Source organism: Penicillium maclennaniae (genome assembly GCF_028827695.1).
Source record: "Penicillium maclennaniae strain IBT 15551 chromosome Unknown utg000003l:1.0-5670915.0:1.0-5674809.0, whole genome shotgun sequence".
Lineage (NCBI taxonomy): Eukaryota > Fungi > Ascomycota > Eurotiomycetes > Eurotiales > Aspergillaceae > Penicillium > Penicillium maclennaniae.
This window is the reverse complement of record NW_026623215.1, coordinates 3,284,539-3,301,386: the sequence shown is the minus strand read 5'-3', so window position 1 is coordinate 3,301,386 and position 16,848 is coordinate 3,284,539. Positions and strand designations below refer to the sequence as shown.

The following is a 16,848-nucleotide window of genomic DNA, read 5'->3' as shown; positions in this document are numbered from 1 at the left end:
ATGGTCTTCGATCTCCCCTTCGGTCCATTCTTTGGTGCCCCGTATGTACTTTAACTTTGTCCCCAGCTGCTGACATCCTTCGAAATCGATAAGAATCGGCATACCTGTTTCCGTGACCAGAATATTTGACGGAGTGAGATCATTATGCGCAAACCCAAGTTGGTGCAAATGCCGGATCGCAGAAGGCGGTCATGATCGTCGAAGCCCAGAGAGTCTGACATTCGAGTCTGTCTGGAGTGTGATCGCTTCACCAGAAAGAGAGAAATGCGTTGAGTAGATATCAGACAAAGGGGAAGGCGGGGGTCACAGGCAGATCACAGTATACACACGCATGCAGCTCTATCGACAGGAAATGTGTACACCAAGCGAAATTGCTCCCTACCGACTTGAATAGACCAGTCGATTCCAGAGGCCCGATGATTCAGTCGGTCGACTACAGTATTCGAAACCAAAAAGGTGAAAGGCTGCGAGCAGTGCGCCAAGTGTGATATTAAGGGCTCGAGGCCTCGACGCCACGATGCCTAGATGTCTCTAGGAGCTCAGACGCGCCGGGAATCTAGAGAAGAATATTTCTTCGTGCTAAAGATAATATGGTCTTGAAAGCAGATCTATTCGATCCAGCCGACAGTGGGAAGGTGGCCCGTCGATCCGCTCTGCGTTCAGCGGTGGGTCCGTGAGGGGTTGAAGGCAGAATATAAGACGCGGCTTTCTCAGCAGGTTTGAACGAAAATTTCACGAATCTAGTTCATTTTAGAAGTATTCAAATACAAGAGCAATCATCGAAGTCGACACAGAGACCATGGCTACTACCACCGAGACCTTGCAATTCAATCGAACTTCATTCACGTAAGACTTTCTCCAACCCTGCCCCAAATCTGGCTAACCCGAACCAGCCTAGCAGGTCCATATGGTGACTGGCGTGATGATCTTGAATCCCAGGGATTTGTGGTAATCAAGAATGCCATCGAACCTGAGAAAGCCAAGTATTACCAGCAAAAGTCTTTGGACTGGCTCAAGTCATTTGGTACTTTGCTTGACTTGGATGACCCTTCCACCTGGACAGCGGAAAATCTTCCTGTGCAGAGCACAATAAATACCTTCCAAGGATATTCAGTCGTACACGAAAAGTTCATGTGGGAAGCTCGCATGGAACCCAAAGTCCTCGATGCCTTTTCCAAGATTTGGGGCACAGATGAGCTGCTGGTCTCTTTCGATGCTTTGAACATTACTCTACCAAATCGTCCGGACAAACCGGCCCAAAAACCGTGGCCTCACGTAGATCAGTCTCCTCTGCGTCGTGGCCTTCATTGTGTGCAAGGGATCATCAATCTCAGTAACGCTGGTCCCGAGGACGGTACCCTCATTGTGCTACCGAGATCGAATGCAGTGAACGAGGAATTCTTTGGCTCGCAGACCGACCCATCGACCTGGGAGAAGGCAGACTTCCGTTACTTTAGTGAAAAGGAAATGCAATGGTTCGAGGAGCGTGGGATGAAGCCTATTAAGGTCCTGGCAGAGCCGGGAGACTTGATCCTGTGGGATTCACGAACTTGTCACTGGGGTGGCGAACCTACAGAGAAAAGCAACACGATCCGGACTGTGATCTATGCCTCTTACTCGCCTGCGAGCTTGGCCTCGAGCGAGACTCTCGAGCTGAAGAAAGAAGCCTTTGAATCATTCCGAGCAACCACCCACTGGGCTCACGACAATATTAGGATCCGAGATGACATGGTGTATCTTCCGGACGGAACAGTAGACCCTCGTAATAGATCCAAGCCTCTGGAAGAACCGGAATACACGGATCGTCTGCTCCGTCTGGCTGGACTGAAGCCATACTGAGACAATGAAGCCTACAATTAACAGAGAATAGAATACAAATAGATATTTAAAGCTCAGTGAGCCTGCTCTTCATGGTGCATCTCGGTTCAAATGTGCTTCCAAGCGTTGGATGCTAATGTTTGATTATTAAGGGTTCAACCCCACACCCCCGCGCCACGAGCCACGTCCTGTTTCCCATTCAGGGTCAAGACATGGAGTTCCCTCGGAAGCGAGCTCAAGTGGCGTGCAACTTCTGCAGGCACCGGTAGGTCTTGGCTTGTAGAAGGTGTTGAATTGCACTAATCGCCACCAGAAAGAGGAAGTGTGATGGGCAGAGACCCACATGCACGTTCTGCGCTGGCGCGAACGCTCAATGTGTATATCAGGAGAACTCCAATGAGAAGTATCACATCTAGCGGCTCGCTACTAGCGCACTTGGCTAAAGAATGCGATAGATTGGATGCAGACCTTCCGGCAGAAATAGTGCTGCGTTTGGATCGATTGGAATCTCTTGTAAAGCAACAAACAAATGTCATCTCAGCCCTATCCGATCATCTTCTGGCATTCACAGACAGGGATCACAATCCGCTAGCTCCAAGCAGATCCACGATATTGCATAGGGATGGTGTTTCTCATGCGTCACCATTGCATAAATCTCGCGCGAGTCATACAATGGCCTCGATTGACTCTCGAATGAGATACGAGTACAACAATGATCCATTTCTCATTCCTCTGGGCCATCAAACGCCAACCGGAAACCTGTTAAGCCTCGAAAAAAATAAGAAACCTCATTGGTGACTATTCGCAAGATTTCTTCCTCTTTCTAGAGTCGGAACGCAGCCTGCGGCCGTTAGCACCGCAGGTTCCATACTCGGCCATCCTTGCAAAACTAACCGCGAATCGTGAAACCACGGACTTTCTAATCTCCAGCTTTTGCAACTATGTTCACCTGCACTTCCCAATCCTTGAGCTTGAGTCACTTCACGAGATGATCGAGACCTTTCTTCAATCAAGCGAAGGCCGTACTAGCTCCGATGCGCTTTGTCTTATCATTCTAGCGCTGGGGGAGATATGTTCGACTACCGTCAATGTCTATGATACAGAATCACAGACAGATAGCAATGGCACAGAGTGCTTTGCACATGCATATCAAATCCTAGCCACGGAAGGATTGACCTTGTTTTCACGAGATGTCAAGGTCCCACTGGCATACTTCTTTGGGTCGATTTACTTTCGCTACCGAGGCAGAGCACTTGAAGCTTGGAAAATGATTCATGCGGCATCCTCTGGAGTCCAGTTGATGTTCTCTTAGTATGCTTTGCTATCACTTCAATCGTCTCATAGCTGCTGACTGTCTTAGTCTGCGTGGCAGAACAATACCTCAGGAACAGCGGGACTTATTGATACGACTCTGTTGGAGTTGTTATGTTTTGGAATGGTATCTTTTCTGCCTCTGCTCGAAATTACCAATAGTACTAATCATTCAAACGAGCAGTGATGATCTTGCTGAATTCCACTTCCCCCGGAGTGGGATCGAGATTCTTGTGGACGGACTCCCATTCCCTGAATTTACTGATCTGACCGACCGAAATAGCCTGGTTTTCCTCGCCATGTGCTCTATTCGCAAGCTTCTGAACCGTATCCACAATACAATATACGCAGGTAAAATAGAAACAGACCCGTCAAAATCACAACACCATCCTGTCTCGGTTGCTTCCTTGGAGACCCTCAACATCGAGCTAAGTCGACAGCTGAAGACTTGGTTCGATTCACTTCCTGAGTCCATCAAGCCCAATTTGCAGGATCCGAATCCGCGCGACGTGCATGATAGATTACTTCGCTTGCGATACTACGCCGCGAAGCATATTCTCTATCGCCCGAGTCTCGTATTCGCTGCACAATCAAAAGAAATTCAGTTGACAGCCTACCTGATCGAGAATTGCAAGATATGCGTGGATAGCTGTCGTAAGTTCATTCTGACGACCGTTCCTTTTATCAAGAAACGAACGCATGGCACTGGGCTCAGACTACAAGCGTAAGCCATTTACCAATATTCCAACACTGTTCGCACTTGGTTCTCAAGCTGATCATCATGGCAGCTTACTCGCAGCAGTCTTCGTCCTTTCAATTGCAAAGGCCACGCCATCATTAGCTTTCCTCGTTCCGGACTTTGACGCGGTTATTGAGGAAGCGATTCAATCTACCGAGCTGTGGGCTCAGTATCATGAAACTGCGGATACAATATTGAATATTTTCAAGAGCATAAGACGCAAATTGCGGTTTCACGTTGAATATATCTGCGCATGATGAGAAGAACTTGTGGGAGACTTCTTAAGTACATAGCAAGCTGACAGCAAACGATACGTCAGTGTGCGATGTTTGAATAGAGGATGTACAAACCCCTTGTCAATCGCTCACATCGATATTTCGGGTGTTTGGATGCACCAAATTAGATTGGAAATTTTAATAGCATGTGGGGTTATCCTTCGTAGCCAACGTAGGCCTTGGCAAGCTTCTCGCGCACCCACTGGATGCATCTATCGTTACTACTTGTTATAGAGGAATTCAACAGAATCTATCACATACCTCTCCGGCCTTGAAAGGTGCGACGCACGGTGGGTTATCAATCGATGTATGATTTTCCAGCACGGAAACCGTAGCATCATAGTCGACACCGAAGAAGAAGGGAATGGAATATCTTTCTTCCCCTGATAGATTAGTCACTCGGTGAATGGTTGATTTGAATTTCTTGTTCGTCCTGGGATTCATGAAAAAGTGTGTGTAGATTTGAAAAGGGAATATTCCTTACCATGTGGACAAGCAATCTGCAATGTTGACGACCATTGTTCCCGGGATGGGCCGTGCCAGAATCCAATCACCGCTGTGGCTCAATACCTGCAGGCCTGGAACACTGTCTTGAGAGAGGATTGTAAAGCATTCATAATCCTACCAAATGAGTCAATCTAGAGTGTTCACTGGGATGATACCAAGAAAGGGCTAACCGTATGTGCTCCCAATCCTTCCCGTGTTTCTGTTGCAGGTTGAGCTGGATAATGCATCATCCTAGATGTAATACCTGGGTTTCGGATCTTGGATTCAAAGAAGTCCTCCGGCACGTCCAAGGAGAGAGCAAATATCTTCATCAGCTTGCGGCAAAATTCTAGAAGCGTGCCACAGTACTGGATGTATGTCTGGGAGAAGCCTGCAAGGGTCTCTTGATCGGGCCATTGATTATCGCCATAAAGCTCATAAATATCCGTGGGGAGAACGTCGTTTTTTTCTTTTGAAGATCCATCGCAAGTTCATATCCAACATCGAACGCCTCAGAGAGAACACCGGTGGCCTCTTCTATTGGTATCGGATCGTCATCTGTGCCTGTCGATCGTTCACCTCCGATAGGACTGTACCCGCGGAATTTCTGGAATTCAAGGTTCAGCTCATTTCTCATCCAGTATATAGACAAGTGATAGATACCTTGGAATGTCCGATGTAGACTTTCATCTTTTGTTCCTCCGGAAGACTGAAGAAACGCTCTGCTGCTTGATGGATGCCACTGATCATTTCCTCGGGGATCCCATGGTTCTAGCAAACCGCAGTCCGAGTCAGTACATATGAACTTTAACTAAAGGCAGTGAGTCTCAAAAGGTTGAGGCATCCAGTTACTTTGATATAGAAGAACCCAACTTGAGTGCAGGCGTCGTAGATACTCTGGGCTAGTTGACGACGGTCCTCGATGTGCGGACTGTCAATACTCGATAAATCAATGATGGGAATATGGTCGCAGTTCGCTGCCTGCGAGGTATTATCGGGCTGCTCTTCCATGTTGCTCGTGGCCATAGCCGTAAAATAAGCAGCAAATGTGTTCTGTTAAGTCGCCATGAGGCATGTTCCTCGGTAGTTCGTAGCGGGGCGGTCTTATCTCCCCCAACCCCTCACCTGCGCTATCCGATGATTTGGGGTCTCGGTAGTTTCTACTGAATGTGGTTTCTCCGAATTTATAGGCTTAGAGTGCTGGTCCCCTTATGACATCTGAAGTAGTGGGCCAAATGGTTGATTTCGTCAGAGGTTTAGAGATCACAGATAATCAAATCATGCATTTAATACTGAGATGATATGCGTAATGCGATACAGTCACGGCAAGAAGGTGGCTTGGGACAAAATGTAATTGCCCTTCGTTTCAATAGATTTCAGCGAGTGTGCGACTCTGTGTTGTCGCTAACTAGCGCCCCCGATGTCGAGATGAGTACATACTTCATAAAGAGATGCACAGCCCCCTTGGATCATTCACTTGAGATGTGCATCTGATACAAGTGTGCACCGGAATCCACAATCACAGCGATCGATCTTCAATGAATCTTTTAGCTCTGGCGAGACTTGGGAAATGTGTCTCGCCTGGCTATGTTTTACCAATGGTCGCGACCCTTGCGTCACTATAGGGCGCGTTTGTGGACCTCCCGGCTTTCTTCCAAAAACACCAGCCTCATGCAAATATCAATTTGATGGTAATTCAACTGGACACTCAAGATGATCTCGCGTCATGGTCGTAGACCCTTACATCGTCGCAGCCGAGTGACGTATATCTGTGGCATCGGAACTGATTTCGATCAATCGTTACGGGGCGCGCTACCTAAGAAGTTATACGCATGCATGTGCTTGCCTCAATGTTCATAAATCTTGCCTAGATCTGACTTGGCATTTTAGCTATGAGGTGTTCAGGAAGCATCGAGGCGAAGCTCCTTATGCCACCAAACAAGATTAGGTCTATTAGGCCGATGTTGTCGTTTCTTTCGGCATTGTATATGTCTCGTGGTTTGATCAACTTCATCGGCTCAAGAAACCAGAGTTGATTCAGCCAAGGAATTGCTACGAGCAATTTCAAGTACGAAGCCACCCCGAACAGGCGTCTCATCCTACCTCGACCGGTCTGGTCTAAGCTTGGCTGACTAGGATAGATGCAGTGGTCAACACATTTTGTTCTATGCTTGTGCTTTGTGGATCGTAGAAGAAGACAGGCATAGAACTCTCGACGAGCTTACAGACATCCATGACCCATAGAAGACATGTTTTTTTACATTGATCAGATTGCAGTTATATACCTTCTTTCAATGCTTCCTTGCGTTTAGCTATGTTCACTACGATCAAGCCTGCTCTCCAAGGTCAGATGCCGGACAGTTCATTTATCATTGGCAATGATGGCCCCGCTTCAACAGCCACGCTTAGGTTCGCGATCAACCACTTTGGTCTTCTGATAACGAACCTGGATGCCATGAAGCATTTTTATGGTGACATCCTAGGCATACGCCTCATCTTCGACACACACTTAACACCAGAGTTTACGCGACCTACGGGATAAGAATAACCTCTACGGACTCATTGAGTTGGTGCAATTCAGAATGTCGGACGATCATTTCGAGCCATCCACTAAGCGAATCAACACATTTGGCTACGTTGGCCTGATTGTCCCTGATGTTGAGGAAGCGCAAAATTATCTCTAAGAAAAGAGTGTTGCAATTCTAAAGCGGGTCTAAGAGCCGATCATGGAGTTTACGGAACCTATTCAGAATGCTTTTGATATTGCCGAGTACGCCGGGAACATAATCCAGCGAAGAAGACAATTGTTGCTGCTCAGGACTTAATTGGACTGGAAATGTTCTTGATGATTGAAGACCTGGAGGAAAACTTGGTGAGAATCCGGCAGCAATATGCTCCTAGTGCTTAATGCGTCGGATGCACCTTTCAGGGGGCTACGCTGATCTTTTATGGGTTTGCTGATCAGCCATAGGGGGTGTGGTCTACATAGGTAGAGTACGAGGACGAGTGCAGTTTTCAGTATAGGCCATGGGTCAAATTTCAAAAAAAAAAAGAAAAAATCGAAGACAGGAAAAGATAGGCGCTAGGTCCATCGAAACCCGAGAATAGGGGTGGAAACCCGGACCCTGGACATCATGGAAGCGGACCCAGGAACAAACCTGAAACCACGGGGATCCACCGAGCCTAACCAGTTGCAGAGTCCACGCGTCGACATGTACCCTTCCAAGGTTGTCTCTCACCGCCAATCATTTGCGCCGTGTGGCCGGTCACCGCCCCACGATCGTCGAACCCCTAAATTGCCCCAATTTCGCCATTTTTCTTCTTCACCAACCCTCACCATAGTCACTCTTTTACGGTTAACTCTTCAACCATGGCAAACGGTCGTTCCTCGCAAGATGAGCGCAAGCTCGAGAACGGTGCTAGCCCCGCGCCCGCTAGCAATGGCATCCACCCCGCATTCTACATTGCGTGCGTCTTCCCCTCTGTGATTTCTCCAATCTTGAGTCTCGAACGAATCTAACGTCCACAGTCTGTGGATTGCTTTGAGTTCCAGCGTCATTCTGTTCAACAAGTGGGTTCTTGCATCCGCCAAGTTCAGTAAGTTTATGCTTTACCACCTCAATTGGTCGAAAACCCCCCCCCGAACTAACAATCATCTCTAGACTTCCGTGAGTTCGCACCTAGTCCGCATCGAACACTCAAAGGTGATCCAGTTCAAAAGGATTATATTCTAACACTCTCGCAGCCCTATTCCTCACGACATGGCACATGGTGTTCGCTACCGCGATGACCCAAATCCTGGCTCGCTGCACCACCATCCTGGACTCCCGTCACAAGGTCCCGATGACCCCGGCCACCTATACGTGAGTTCCAGGCGCAATACGGGGTACAATGTGAAATGGGCTAATGGTTGGGATCCTCGATTAGTCGTGCTATCGTGCCTATCGGTATCATGTTCAGTCTGTCTCTGATCTGCGGTAACCTGGCCTACCTCTACCTGAGTGTTTCCTTCATCCAGATGCTGAAGGCTACCAACGCTGTTGTTACCCTTTTCGCTACCTGGGCCTTTGGAATTGCCCCCGCCAATTACAAGACCCTTGGCAATGTCGCTATCATTGTGCTTGGTGTTGTCATCGCCTCCTTCGGTGAGATCAAGTTTGATATGCTTGGTTTCCTCATCCAGGTCGGCGGTATCATCTTCGAGGCTCTCCGTCTTGTCATGGTTCAGCGTCTCCTTAGCTCCGCCGAGTTCAAGATGGACCCCCTTGTCTCGCTGTACTACTACGCCCCCGCCTGCGCCATCACCAACGGCGTGGTCACCCTTTTCACCGATCTTCCCCGTATGACTATGAACGATATTTACTCCCTCGGTATCATGACTCTTATTGCCAACGCCTTGGTCGCCTTCCTGCTCAACGCCTCCGTTGTACTGCTGATCGGCAAGACCTCCGCTGTCGTCCTCACTATGGCTGGTATCTTGAAGGATATTCTTCTCGTTTGCGCCTCCATGATGATCTTCCACGACCCTGTCACTGCCCAGCAATTCTTCGGTTACTCCATCGCTCTCGCTGGTCTTGTGTACTACAAGCTCGGTGCCGAGAAGATGCAGACTCTGGCCACCGATGTCAAGCTCCAGGTTGGCGAGTACCGCCGCAACAACCCCGCCCAGGCGAAGGGTATCGCTATCGGCGGTGCTTTGACCATCATCCTGCTGGTTCTGTACACTGGAGCTCCCTCGGCCACTAAATTGACCAACTGATGGTCACGTCAGCTATAGCTACGTGGATTCGTTGTCAGAATTCTTCACAGTAGCTTCTATTGTGCTGGCTCAGACAAGGTGATAGTTGTCTGCAGTCTTTTCGATCCTTCTTTTATTGTTTCCATAGACAGAAGTGCTTTTTTTCTGTTGGAGGATTTGCATGTACATTTGGCAGGTATAGAAAAGGGTCCAAGAGGGATCAAGGCGCACATCCAACGATAGTGCCAGCTATGTCTTTTGTCAATGCTCTAATGATTGTTTACTCCATCTGCCTGGGAGTCTTGAGATAACCAATGAACATCATTTCAATTACCTTTGAGATCCTCCCAGCAGTTACTCCAAGAGCTGTCAGCAATGCTCCGATATCCACCGCTTGGAATGTCCTCTCACCGAGCCGAGAAGACTAGATCGACCATGCTTGGGAGTCGAGTACGCAGAAGTCTCACGGCACAAACAGGCCGGCAAAACGCCGAGCGGGGCTGCATCGGGCCATTCACAGTTCCGAGACAGATGCAGCATTCATTCTCCAAAATATTCTCCTTAGATGTGGCGATGCCCGGGGAAATGCAGCTGAAGCTCAATAGCATATGTGCGGAGTATGTCCAGTCACGACACTTCTCAAATGCCAGCCCATTTGCTCTTTGCTGCAATATTCATACTATCAGTAGAATTTAAAAGACTTGCGGTTTTGAAGAAAAATGAATTAAAAAAAAGAAGAATAACAGTCTAAAATATCAACATGGCTCATCAGGTAGCTTCGAATTTCCATTGGGCAGCAATACCACAATAAGCCGCTGGCAGCGAGACGTATGCTTCATATCTTCTGACCTACACGGCCAAGTCTGGTTGTTCCATGGTATTTGTTGCGAGACTCACCCAATCATGGCTGAAGATCAATGAGTTGAACCATGGTCGGTCCCTTTGTTGAGTATGAACATCTAAATTGGAATGATGATAGAATTTTGACAGCATGCTCCAAGATGTGCAATGAATTCATTTTGGCGTGTGTGGCTTTGTATCGAACTTTGAAAGCCATGAATACATGGATATGGCCTTGATTTGTCCGTTTGTGCCATGGCAAAGTGGCAAAATCACCCTGACGCAATTTGACCAAGCCAGGTACACACCCATCAACAATTACAATAGTGACCTTTCAAACATCGTGTTGCACATGCACTTCCTTTCTTTTTGAGAGACACGACGTCATAAACGATGAAACTGCCCGGGTGTAGTTTGTTGAAGATCGCAACTTTCCCAGGGCGCTTTATTGATATAATAGCCCTGTAAAGTACCACTCTTTATTCTCCTGCATCAACAACCAACTTCCTTCTCAATCAACACATTCCAAAGCATTAAATTTATCTTCTATCATCATGGGCATCTTGCGCAAGGCTGAAGAAGCCCTGACGGGCCACAACCAAGAGTCGGCCCACTCTACCAACCATGGACCCCACGACTCCAATATCGTGAACAAGCTTGACCCAAGGGTCGATAGCGATAAAGGTATGCATACAAAACTCAAATTTTGAATTCAAGCCCAGCTCTTCTAACCGTCCTAGACAATCGGGTTCGCCACGAGGCCATGGGCGGTGCCACCGGCCCACATAGTTCAGACATGGCCAACAAACTGGACCCCCGAGTGGACAGTGACAGAGGTATGTCTGTCCAATATCTGGCGGTAAACTCAATTTTAGCTAACGAAAAGAAGATAATCGCGCACACAATACTTCCACGAGCCAAATGCCCATTACGCGACCGGCTAAGACCACCACCGATGTTGATCCTCGCTACGAAACCCGGCAAGGCGCACATGCCACTCATCAAAGCTGGCCCGCCACAGCCTCTAACCCCGGCACCTCTTCTATCAACGCAGGCCCACACAGCTCAAACCTGGCTAACAAGCTGGATCCTCGCGTTGATTCTGATTTGGATACCCGGGCTCGACATGACGCTCTCGCCGGTGGTGGCCACAATAACCTCACCACGGGAGCTACTGTAGGTCCACATTCGAGCGACGTGGCTAACAAGCTCGATCCTCGCGTGGACTCTGATCTTGATAATCGCAAGACCGGTACCCAGCGGGAATGGATTGGCTGAGTTTCAAAGCCGAGATTTACTGGGACGTAAGGGAATAGGCGATTGGGAATTTTTTCTTGGGGCGAACGAATTTGATTTGGAAGTTTAGGATTTAGGAACCTACCAATGCAACTTGTCTTACTCATATGTTCGATCGCTTTCCTCCTTTGCTGTACAGATACGAAAGACATAGCTGTGTCTAAGTAATGCATTAGGTGACCTAGGTAGAGACATCGGGTGAAAAGGCTTCGTGAAAGGTTTCCTCGGAAATCCTTTTTACAGATAGGGTTCGGAAAAGTCCGAGGATAGTATGACTTCTTGAAATTATCTGACTACACCAATACCGAGGTGAGATATTAGACTGAGGCAAATTCCCCAACCATGCATACCTTGCAGCTCTCTCAATGATATCAGGAATGATAAGATGCATGGTATTCGGCGTCGAGAGTAAGGAAGCGCGATATTGCAGTATCAACGCGCAAGCCATTGAATTAGCCAGTCACGAAAGCGAATACAATACATAAGAAAGCTGGAAATATTTATTGGGTAGTTGATAGTGTTGTCTAGCACTAATACTGTGGCGTCGTTCAGTGGAAATTTATAGGTATGGTTTCATGGTCAGCCTAGATGGTAAATAAATGAGACTGTTCCTGATAAAGCGTAGGGAGGCGAGTGAGCTCATTCGGCTCGGAGAAGGCACCTCCCAAAACATTGTCTTTATTTTAATTGATTTTGTTTAAAGTGATGGGAATCACATTTAACCAAGCTCCCCAGTCCGAAGGCTTCTTGAGTATCAGCATAAGGCGGTTGATCATATGGTAGAATGCTCCCAATTTACCAACGAGTGACTGGGACAGCAGCCATGCTTTTTGAGGGAAATCGATAATTTGCAGCTTTTTAAGGACAGGCTGTGTGGAGTGTGATATGAGGCGGGTTGTTGACGGCGGCGCACACTGAGGCTTAAATAGGTTTGAGAAGAAGAGAGTAAGGAGCCATATTCAGAGCGAGAAGAACGTGAGAAATGAAATGTCTATTTTGCGACTATCTATTGAACTGAAGAAAGAGCCCCTGGGAGGAAGACATCCAGCCCTTGAGTGATCAGGCCCTTCAAATCTCATACCCACAGAGGTGATTAGCCCAAAATTACTTCACATATCTCAATAGTCTCCAGGGGTATAATCAACGACTTGTGCTTTTTCAACCACACCACCCAGACTTTGAACAAATGCCAAGTGGGCCGGGTCCTTCTGAATGTAGTAATCCCGGTCTTCAGCACTGGCGAATTCAACAACAAATGCATGGGTCATGCCATTCTAAGATTGGTTTTCATCAGCAATGTATCAGACACAAGATACCCGTATGTCATCATGGGGAAATGAGTCGACCTACCTGAATACCTTCGGGTGAGTTATCGGAACCGCCGGATGACGACACGATGTATGGCTTTTGGGAGGTCGGATGCAGACAATTATCCTTCAAGGCAAGCATACGATCACATGTCTTTTGATAAATATCTTATTAGGTTTTCAATGCATGTAAACACATTCAGCGTCAAATATCATACGTCTTTGATGACTGCGGGCTCAAGGCCGGATTTGAACTGGAACAGAACGATATGCGTGATCGACATGGCTTCTTTTGCTTTGATAGATCGAGATGCCAAGTTATAATCGAGGACGAAAAATAAAATCAGAGAGTTGAAACGAGAATAACAACGAGACACTCCAAAAGGTTGGAAGACCTTCGGAAGGGCGGGGTCCGAAGCTCGGTATATTACAAATGCAAGCCCACGTGATCTTTTTCAAATCAATTGCCATGGTCTTGAGAGACTATAGAGTGAAATGAGGTCAGTAAAATGTTGTTTTCAACATAAACTCCTGGCCAATGTGTGAATCAACTCATCACACCCATCTAGTGTCTGCCCGGTTGCATTGATGCCGAGCCTACAGCCTGCCCGCTTGAAACCATCTCGGACCTCTTGACCGACGAGGTCGAAGGTGCCGTGCCTGTTAGCTTACGGAAAGTATTTCTAGTCATCATTCGTGGGGAATGGACCCAGTTCTGGCATGCCACACGAGGTGGGTGTATCCTGAAGAACGGATGGTGCCCCACCATACATCACCAGAGCGGTGGCAGATGGGTATATCAAGCACTTCGATTACTAGGTTTCTAGAGCATTACCAGACTAGTGATCTCAAGTGTTACCGAGTTGTAGAACATGTGCAGTGGAGAAGCATAGCAGCTCGGCCGAGAGGCTTTGTTCCCGACTGCGCAATCCGGAATTAACCTCGAGACCTAGAGCGCCCTCGCTCCACCACGCCCCACCAGACAAACACGGACCCTAAAATCTACACTTGGCGCATTTTAAAGAGTGCCAAACACTTTGAGACCAACTCGACACAAAGACTTATCCCCAGCTGGGGCCAGATAGAGAGCTATGGATTCCTCAGAGTATTTTGTTTCCAAAATTCAAAGGAATAAGAGCATGATACTCGCTCTGGAGCAGCAAGTGGTTTCCCAATTACCCAGCTACACTACTGACAATCTAAAGTAACATATTATCCCTGGAAGAGGGCCATGTCCTCTCCTTGAAGGCCTAAGTTACTATATTCAAGGAAGGCTTCACTCGAACCCACGTCTCCAGATTTGCTACCCGCTCATCACTTGTCCATCGAGACGTGGGGTATTCTTCATCTTCTGCCTGGGATGGCTTGTACCTGATAGACTTGGCCGACCCGAGGAGTTACCTGCAAGGTAAATCGCTGATATCTTGCAACCAAAATCGCCGAGCAAGCCTGAAACTGAAGTCCCTGTCTTTAGGCAAATTGTAGGATAACGCAGAGGTCTGTGCAAAAGCGGATTAATATCCGATCCGACTCAGGTGCCTCAAATGCTCCTCCACGCTCCAGGTTCATCCTATTTCCTCATTATTTGCGAATTTGCGACACTGCCTCTCAGTATCATGGCTGACATTCATCTGACAAGCGATCCGATCACTGTGGATCAGATCGAAGCAATTGCTCGGAGCAAGCTTCAACGCAATGTTTATGAATACTATTCTTGCGGCTCGGATGACCAGACTGCAGTGGAAAGAAACCGGACGGATTTCGATCGGTAAGTTGATCGACTTGGTCATTCCGGAGATAATGTCTCTTATGAAATGGTAGTCTTCTGATTCTACCGCGTGTTCTCCGCGATGTATCACGAATCGATACCTCTACCAGGCTTTTCAGTCATCGATTCCCCATTCCCATCGGGATAGCACCTAGTGCTATGCAAAGATTAGCCAGTCCAGAGGGGGAACTGGATGTGGCACGTGCAGCGGCCTCCATGGGGCTCAATATAACCTTGTCTTCCAATGCAACCACGTCTCTCGAGGATGTCATGGTTGCTCGGCGCCAGGGTGGGGAGACTGCTGCACCATTTTGGTTCCAGATCTATCTTGCTTCGAATCTCACTCTCAGCGTGCCAATTATAAAAAGGGCCGAAGGTAAGTTTTGCCATGATAGTGTACTTTGCCGAGGGAATAAGCTAATACATGAGTAGCGGCTGGTTTTGAGGCACTTGTCTTAACAGTAGATTCGCCGGTCCTCGGTAACCGGATCAATGAACGTCTGGCCCCATTAGTCCTTCCTGAAGGTATCCATCTGGCCAATCTCAAGCAACAGGACACGCAAGGGCCACGAAAGCCATCCTTTAATCGGCAGATCATGGATGCACGTACCGCTAAACAGGCGAAAGATCTCATGCAAGCAGCTGGTGACACGGCAAACAGTGCTTCATTAACCTGGGGCTCAACTTTCGAATTCTTGCGACAGACAACAAGTATGAAAATCATATTGAAAGGGGTAATGGCTCCCGAAGATGCGCAACTCGCCGTCGAGTGTGGTGCCGATGCCATTATCGTATCAAATCATGGTGGTCGTCAACTCGACTGTGTTCCTTCCACCATCCAAGCACTGCCGGGCATTGCAGAAGTTGTCAAGGGGAAGATTCCCATCATTCTCGATGGAGGCATTCGCCGGGGAAGTGATGTCTTCAAGGCATTAGCGCTTGGAGCGGACTTCGTGTTAGTCGGGCGGTCGGCTCTATGGGGTCTCGCCTTCAACGGCCAAGCAGGCGTGGAGACTGTCATGAACATCCTTGAACGAGAATTAAATCGCACCATGGCGCTAGCCGGTGTTGCGCAATTGCAAAATATATGTTCTTCTTTTCCTACGCCATTCCGAAGGCGGACGTCTAAGCAATTTATGAATTTCAAATTCGATTTGCAATATGCTTCAAATCAAGGCGCCAGTCTGCCTTTAGTAGGATAGCATGGCAATATGCCTGAGAGACTTCCTCCCAAAAATAGAGTTAGTCTGTTGTATTTGATCCATCTTAATCAAAAAAGTTGACAAGTAATTACAAGTCAAATGTCCATATTTCTTGGGAAGATTTGCCAGACATCTTTTGTTGCTAGATGACGCAGGGGTTGATAGATCAAATTTCTTCTATCTCTTCATCATTCTCTTCGCCGGGCAGATCTTCTCTTCCATCCAGCCAACTCGAGCAATTGCAACAGCGCCTCGCCTGCTTCTAATTAACTCCGTGGAGATCTCAAGACTGGAAACATCTTACCTGAGCGCTGATGAACTTCTTGCAGTATCTGCACCTGACAGTCGGCTTAATTATCTTGTTATGAGAAACGAACATGTACGCATGCGCAACCGCAAACAAAGTAAGGCTGACACCAAGGAAGTTGAGAATATTCTCAATGAACAACCTAGATTTATCATTATTATCAGTAGACTTCAAAGTTCTGTCACTGTCATAGAAGAAAAGCACAAGTGAGAACAAACCCGTAAGCCAGAACCAACGCGCCATCGTCCCTAGCCTGCTTAATGGTATTATATCCATCCTCACTGACATAGTTCGGGCCCCTCGACAGAACCGCAAATTTCTGATCCATATTGCGATTCAGGAATGGCAGCAGAGAGACCACTGGCAAAGCTAGATCTGAGACGAATGAAGTAACGACTTTCGTGAACGCATTTGCGATACTAGAGGTGTTTCCTGTCAGTTTTCGTCGCGAGCGCGGACATCTCCCACTCACATTAAGCCAAGCGCGACTTCAAGAACGTTATCTCTCGCCGCAAAATTCACAAACGCGTTCCATCCATGCTTCACCTGCTCGCCAGCCGTCTGCCTGACGCGTTTCAAAACGTCAGTGCTCTCATCGAGTCCGCGCATGGCGAAGTAGACCGTGTATTATTCTGGGCTCTTGAGCTTTCTTAAATCCCTTTAGGATGTCTGCGATAATGATTCACAGGGTTTCCAGCGTCATTGCGCATGTTTCGCAGTCATGTGGCTGGGAGGCGCGGGGCTATGACCATGCTTGGCAT

The 16,848-nt window shown here is 47.7% G+C and overlaps 8 protein-coding genes across 8 annotated transcripts; 5 read left to right on the top strand and 3 right to left on the bottom strand.

Moving 5' to 3' along the window:
- Positions 1 to 799: 799 nt before the first annotated feature.
- On the top strand, positions 800 to 1,839 carry N7477_003360 (phytanoyl-CoA dioxygenase family protein; the record flags this gene model as incomplete). Its single annotated transcript, XM_056965023.1, has 2 exons — positions 800 to 846; positions 894 to 1,839. The coding sequence occupies 2 exons, from the start codon at positions 800 to 802 to the stop codon at positions 1,837 to 1,839; spliced, it is 993 nt and encodes a 330-aa protein (XP_056824976.1).
- A 191-nt stretch (positions 1,840 to 2,030) lies between these two features.
- Positions 2,031 to 4,125, top strand: N7477_003359 (fungal specific transcription factor domain-containing protein; the record flags this gene model as incomplete). The annotated part of the gene is made up of 5 exons (XM_056965022.1): positions 2,031 to 2,083; positions 2,136 to 2,579; positions 2,602 to 3,129; positions 3,179 to 3,853; positions 3,918 to 4,125. The coding sequence occupies 5 exons, from the start codon at positions 2,031 to 2,033 to the stop codon at positions 4,123 to 4,125; spliced, it is 1,908 nt and encodes a 635-aa protein (XP_056824975.1).
- A 172-nt stretch (positions 4,126 to 4,297) lies between these two features.
- Positions 4,298 to 5,655, bottom strand: N7477_003358 (isopenicillin N synthase family dioxygenase; the record flags this gene model as incomplete). The annotated part of the gene is made up of 7 exons (XM_056965021.1): positions 4,298 to 4,345; positions 4,405 to 4,576; positions 4,628 to 4,764; positions 4,821 to 5,098; positions 5,155 to 5,236; positions 5,293 to 5,400; positions 5,482 to 5,655. The coding sequence occupies 7 exons, from the start codon at positions 5,653 to 5,655 to the stop codon at positions 4,298 to 4,300; spliced, it is 999 nt and encodes a 332-aa protein (XP_056824974.1).
- A 2,344-nt stretch (positions 5,656 to 7,999) lies between these two features.
- N7477_003357 (sugar phosphate/phosphate translocator) lies at positions 8,000 to 9,388 on the top strand (the record flags this gene model as incomplete). Its single annotated transcript, XM_056965020.1, has 5 exons — positions 8,000 to 8,097; positions 8,159 to 8,226; positions 8,292 to 8,297; positions 8,375 to 8,492; positions 8,557 to 9,388. The coding sequence occupies 5 exons, from the start codon at positions 8,000 to 8,002 to the stop codon at positions 9,386 to 9,388; spliced, it is 1,122 nt and encodes a 373-aa protein (XP_056824973.1).
- A 1,373-nt stretch (positions 9,389 to 10,761) lies between these two features.
- Positions 10,762 to 11,485, top strand: N7477_003356 (uncharacterized protein; the record flags this gene model as incomplete). Its single annotated transcript, XM_056965019.1, has 3 exons — positions 10,762 to 10,891; positions 10,948 to 11,043; positions 11,097 to 11,485. The coding sequence occupies 3 exons, from the start codon at positions 10,762 to 10,764 to the stop codon at positions 11,483 to 11,485; spliced, it is 615 nt and encodes a 204-aa protein (XP_056824972.1).
- Positions 11,486 to 12,621: 1,136 nt separating this feature from the next.
- N7477_003355 (Dabb family protein) lies at positions 12,622 to 13,094 on the bottom strand (the record flags this gene model as incomplete). Its single annotated transcript, XM_056965018.1, has 3 exons — positions 12,622 to 12,777; positions 12,854 to 12,964; positions 13,029 to 13,094. 3 exons carry the CDS (start codon positions 13,092 to 13,094, stop codon positions 12,622 to 12,624), a joined length of 333 nt encoding a protein of 110 aa, XP_056824971.1.
- Positions 13,095 to 14,354: 1,260 nt separating this feature from the next.
- On the top strand, positions 14,355 to 15,780 carry N7477_003354 (alpha-hydroxy acid oxidase; the record flags this gene model as incomplete). Its single annotated transcript, XM_056965017.1, has 3 exons — positions 14,355 to 14,578; positions 14,632 to 14,954; positions 15,011 to 15,780. The coding sequence occupies 3 exons, from the start codon at positions 14,355 to 14,357 to the stop codon at positions 15,778 to 15,780; spliced, it is 1,317 nt and encodes a 438-aa protein (XP_056824970.1).
- A 166-nt stretch (positions 15,781 to 15,946) lies between these two features.
- On the bottom strand, positions 15,947 to 16,696 carry N7477_003353 (MscL family protein; the record flags this gene model as incomplete). The annotated part of the gene is made up of 4 exons (XM_056965016.1): positions 15,947 to 16,036; positions 16,085 to 16,229; positions 16,306 to 16,506; positions 16,560 to 16,696. 4 exons carry the CDS (start codon positions 16,694 to 16,696, stop codon positions 15,947 to 15,949), a joined length of 573 nt encoding a protein of 190 aa, XP_056824969.1.
- Between the last annotated feature and the right edge of the window lie 152 nt (positions 16,697 to 16,848).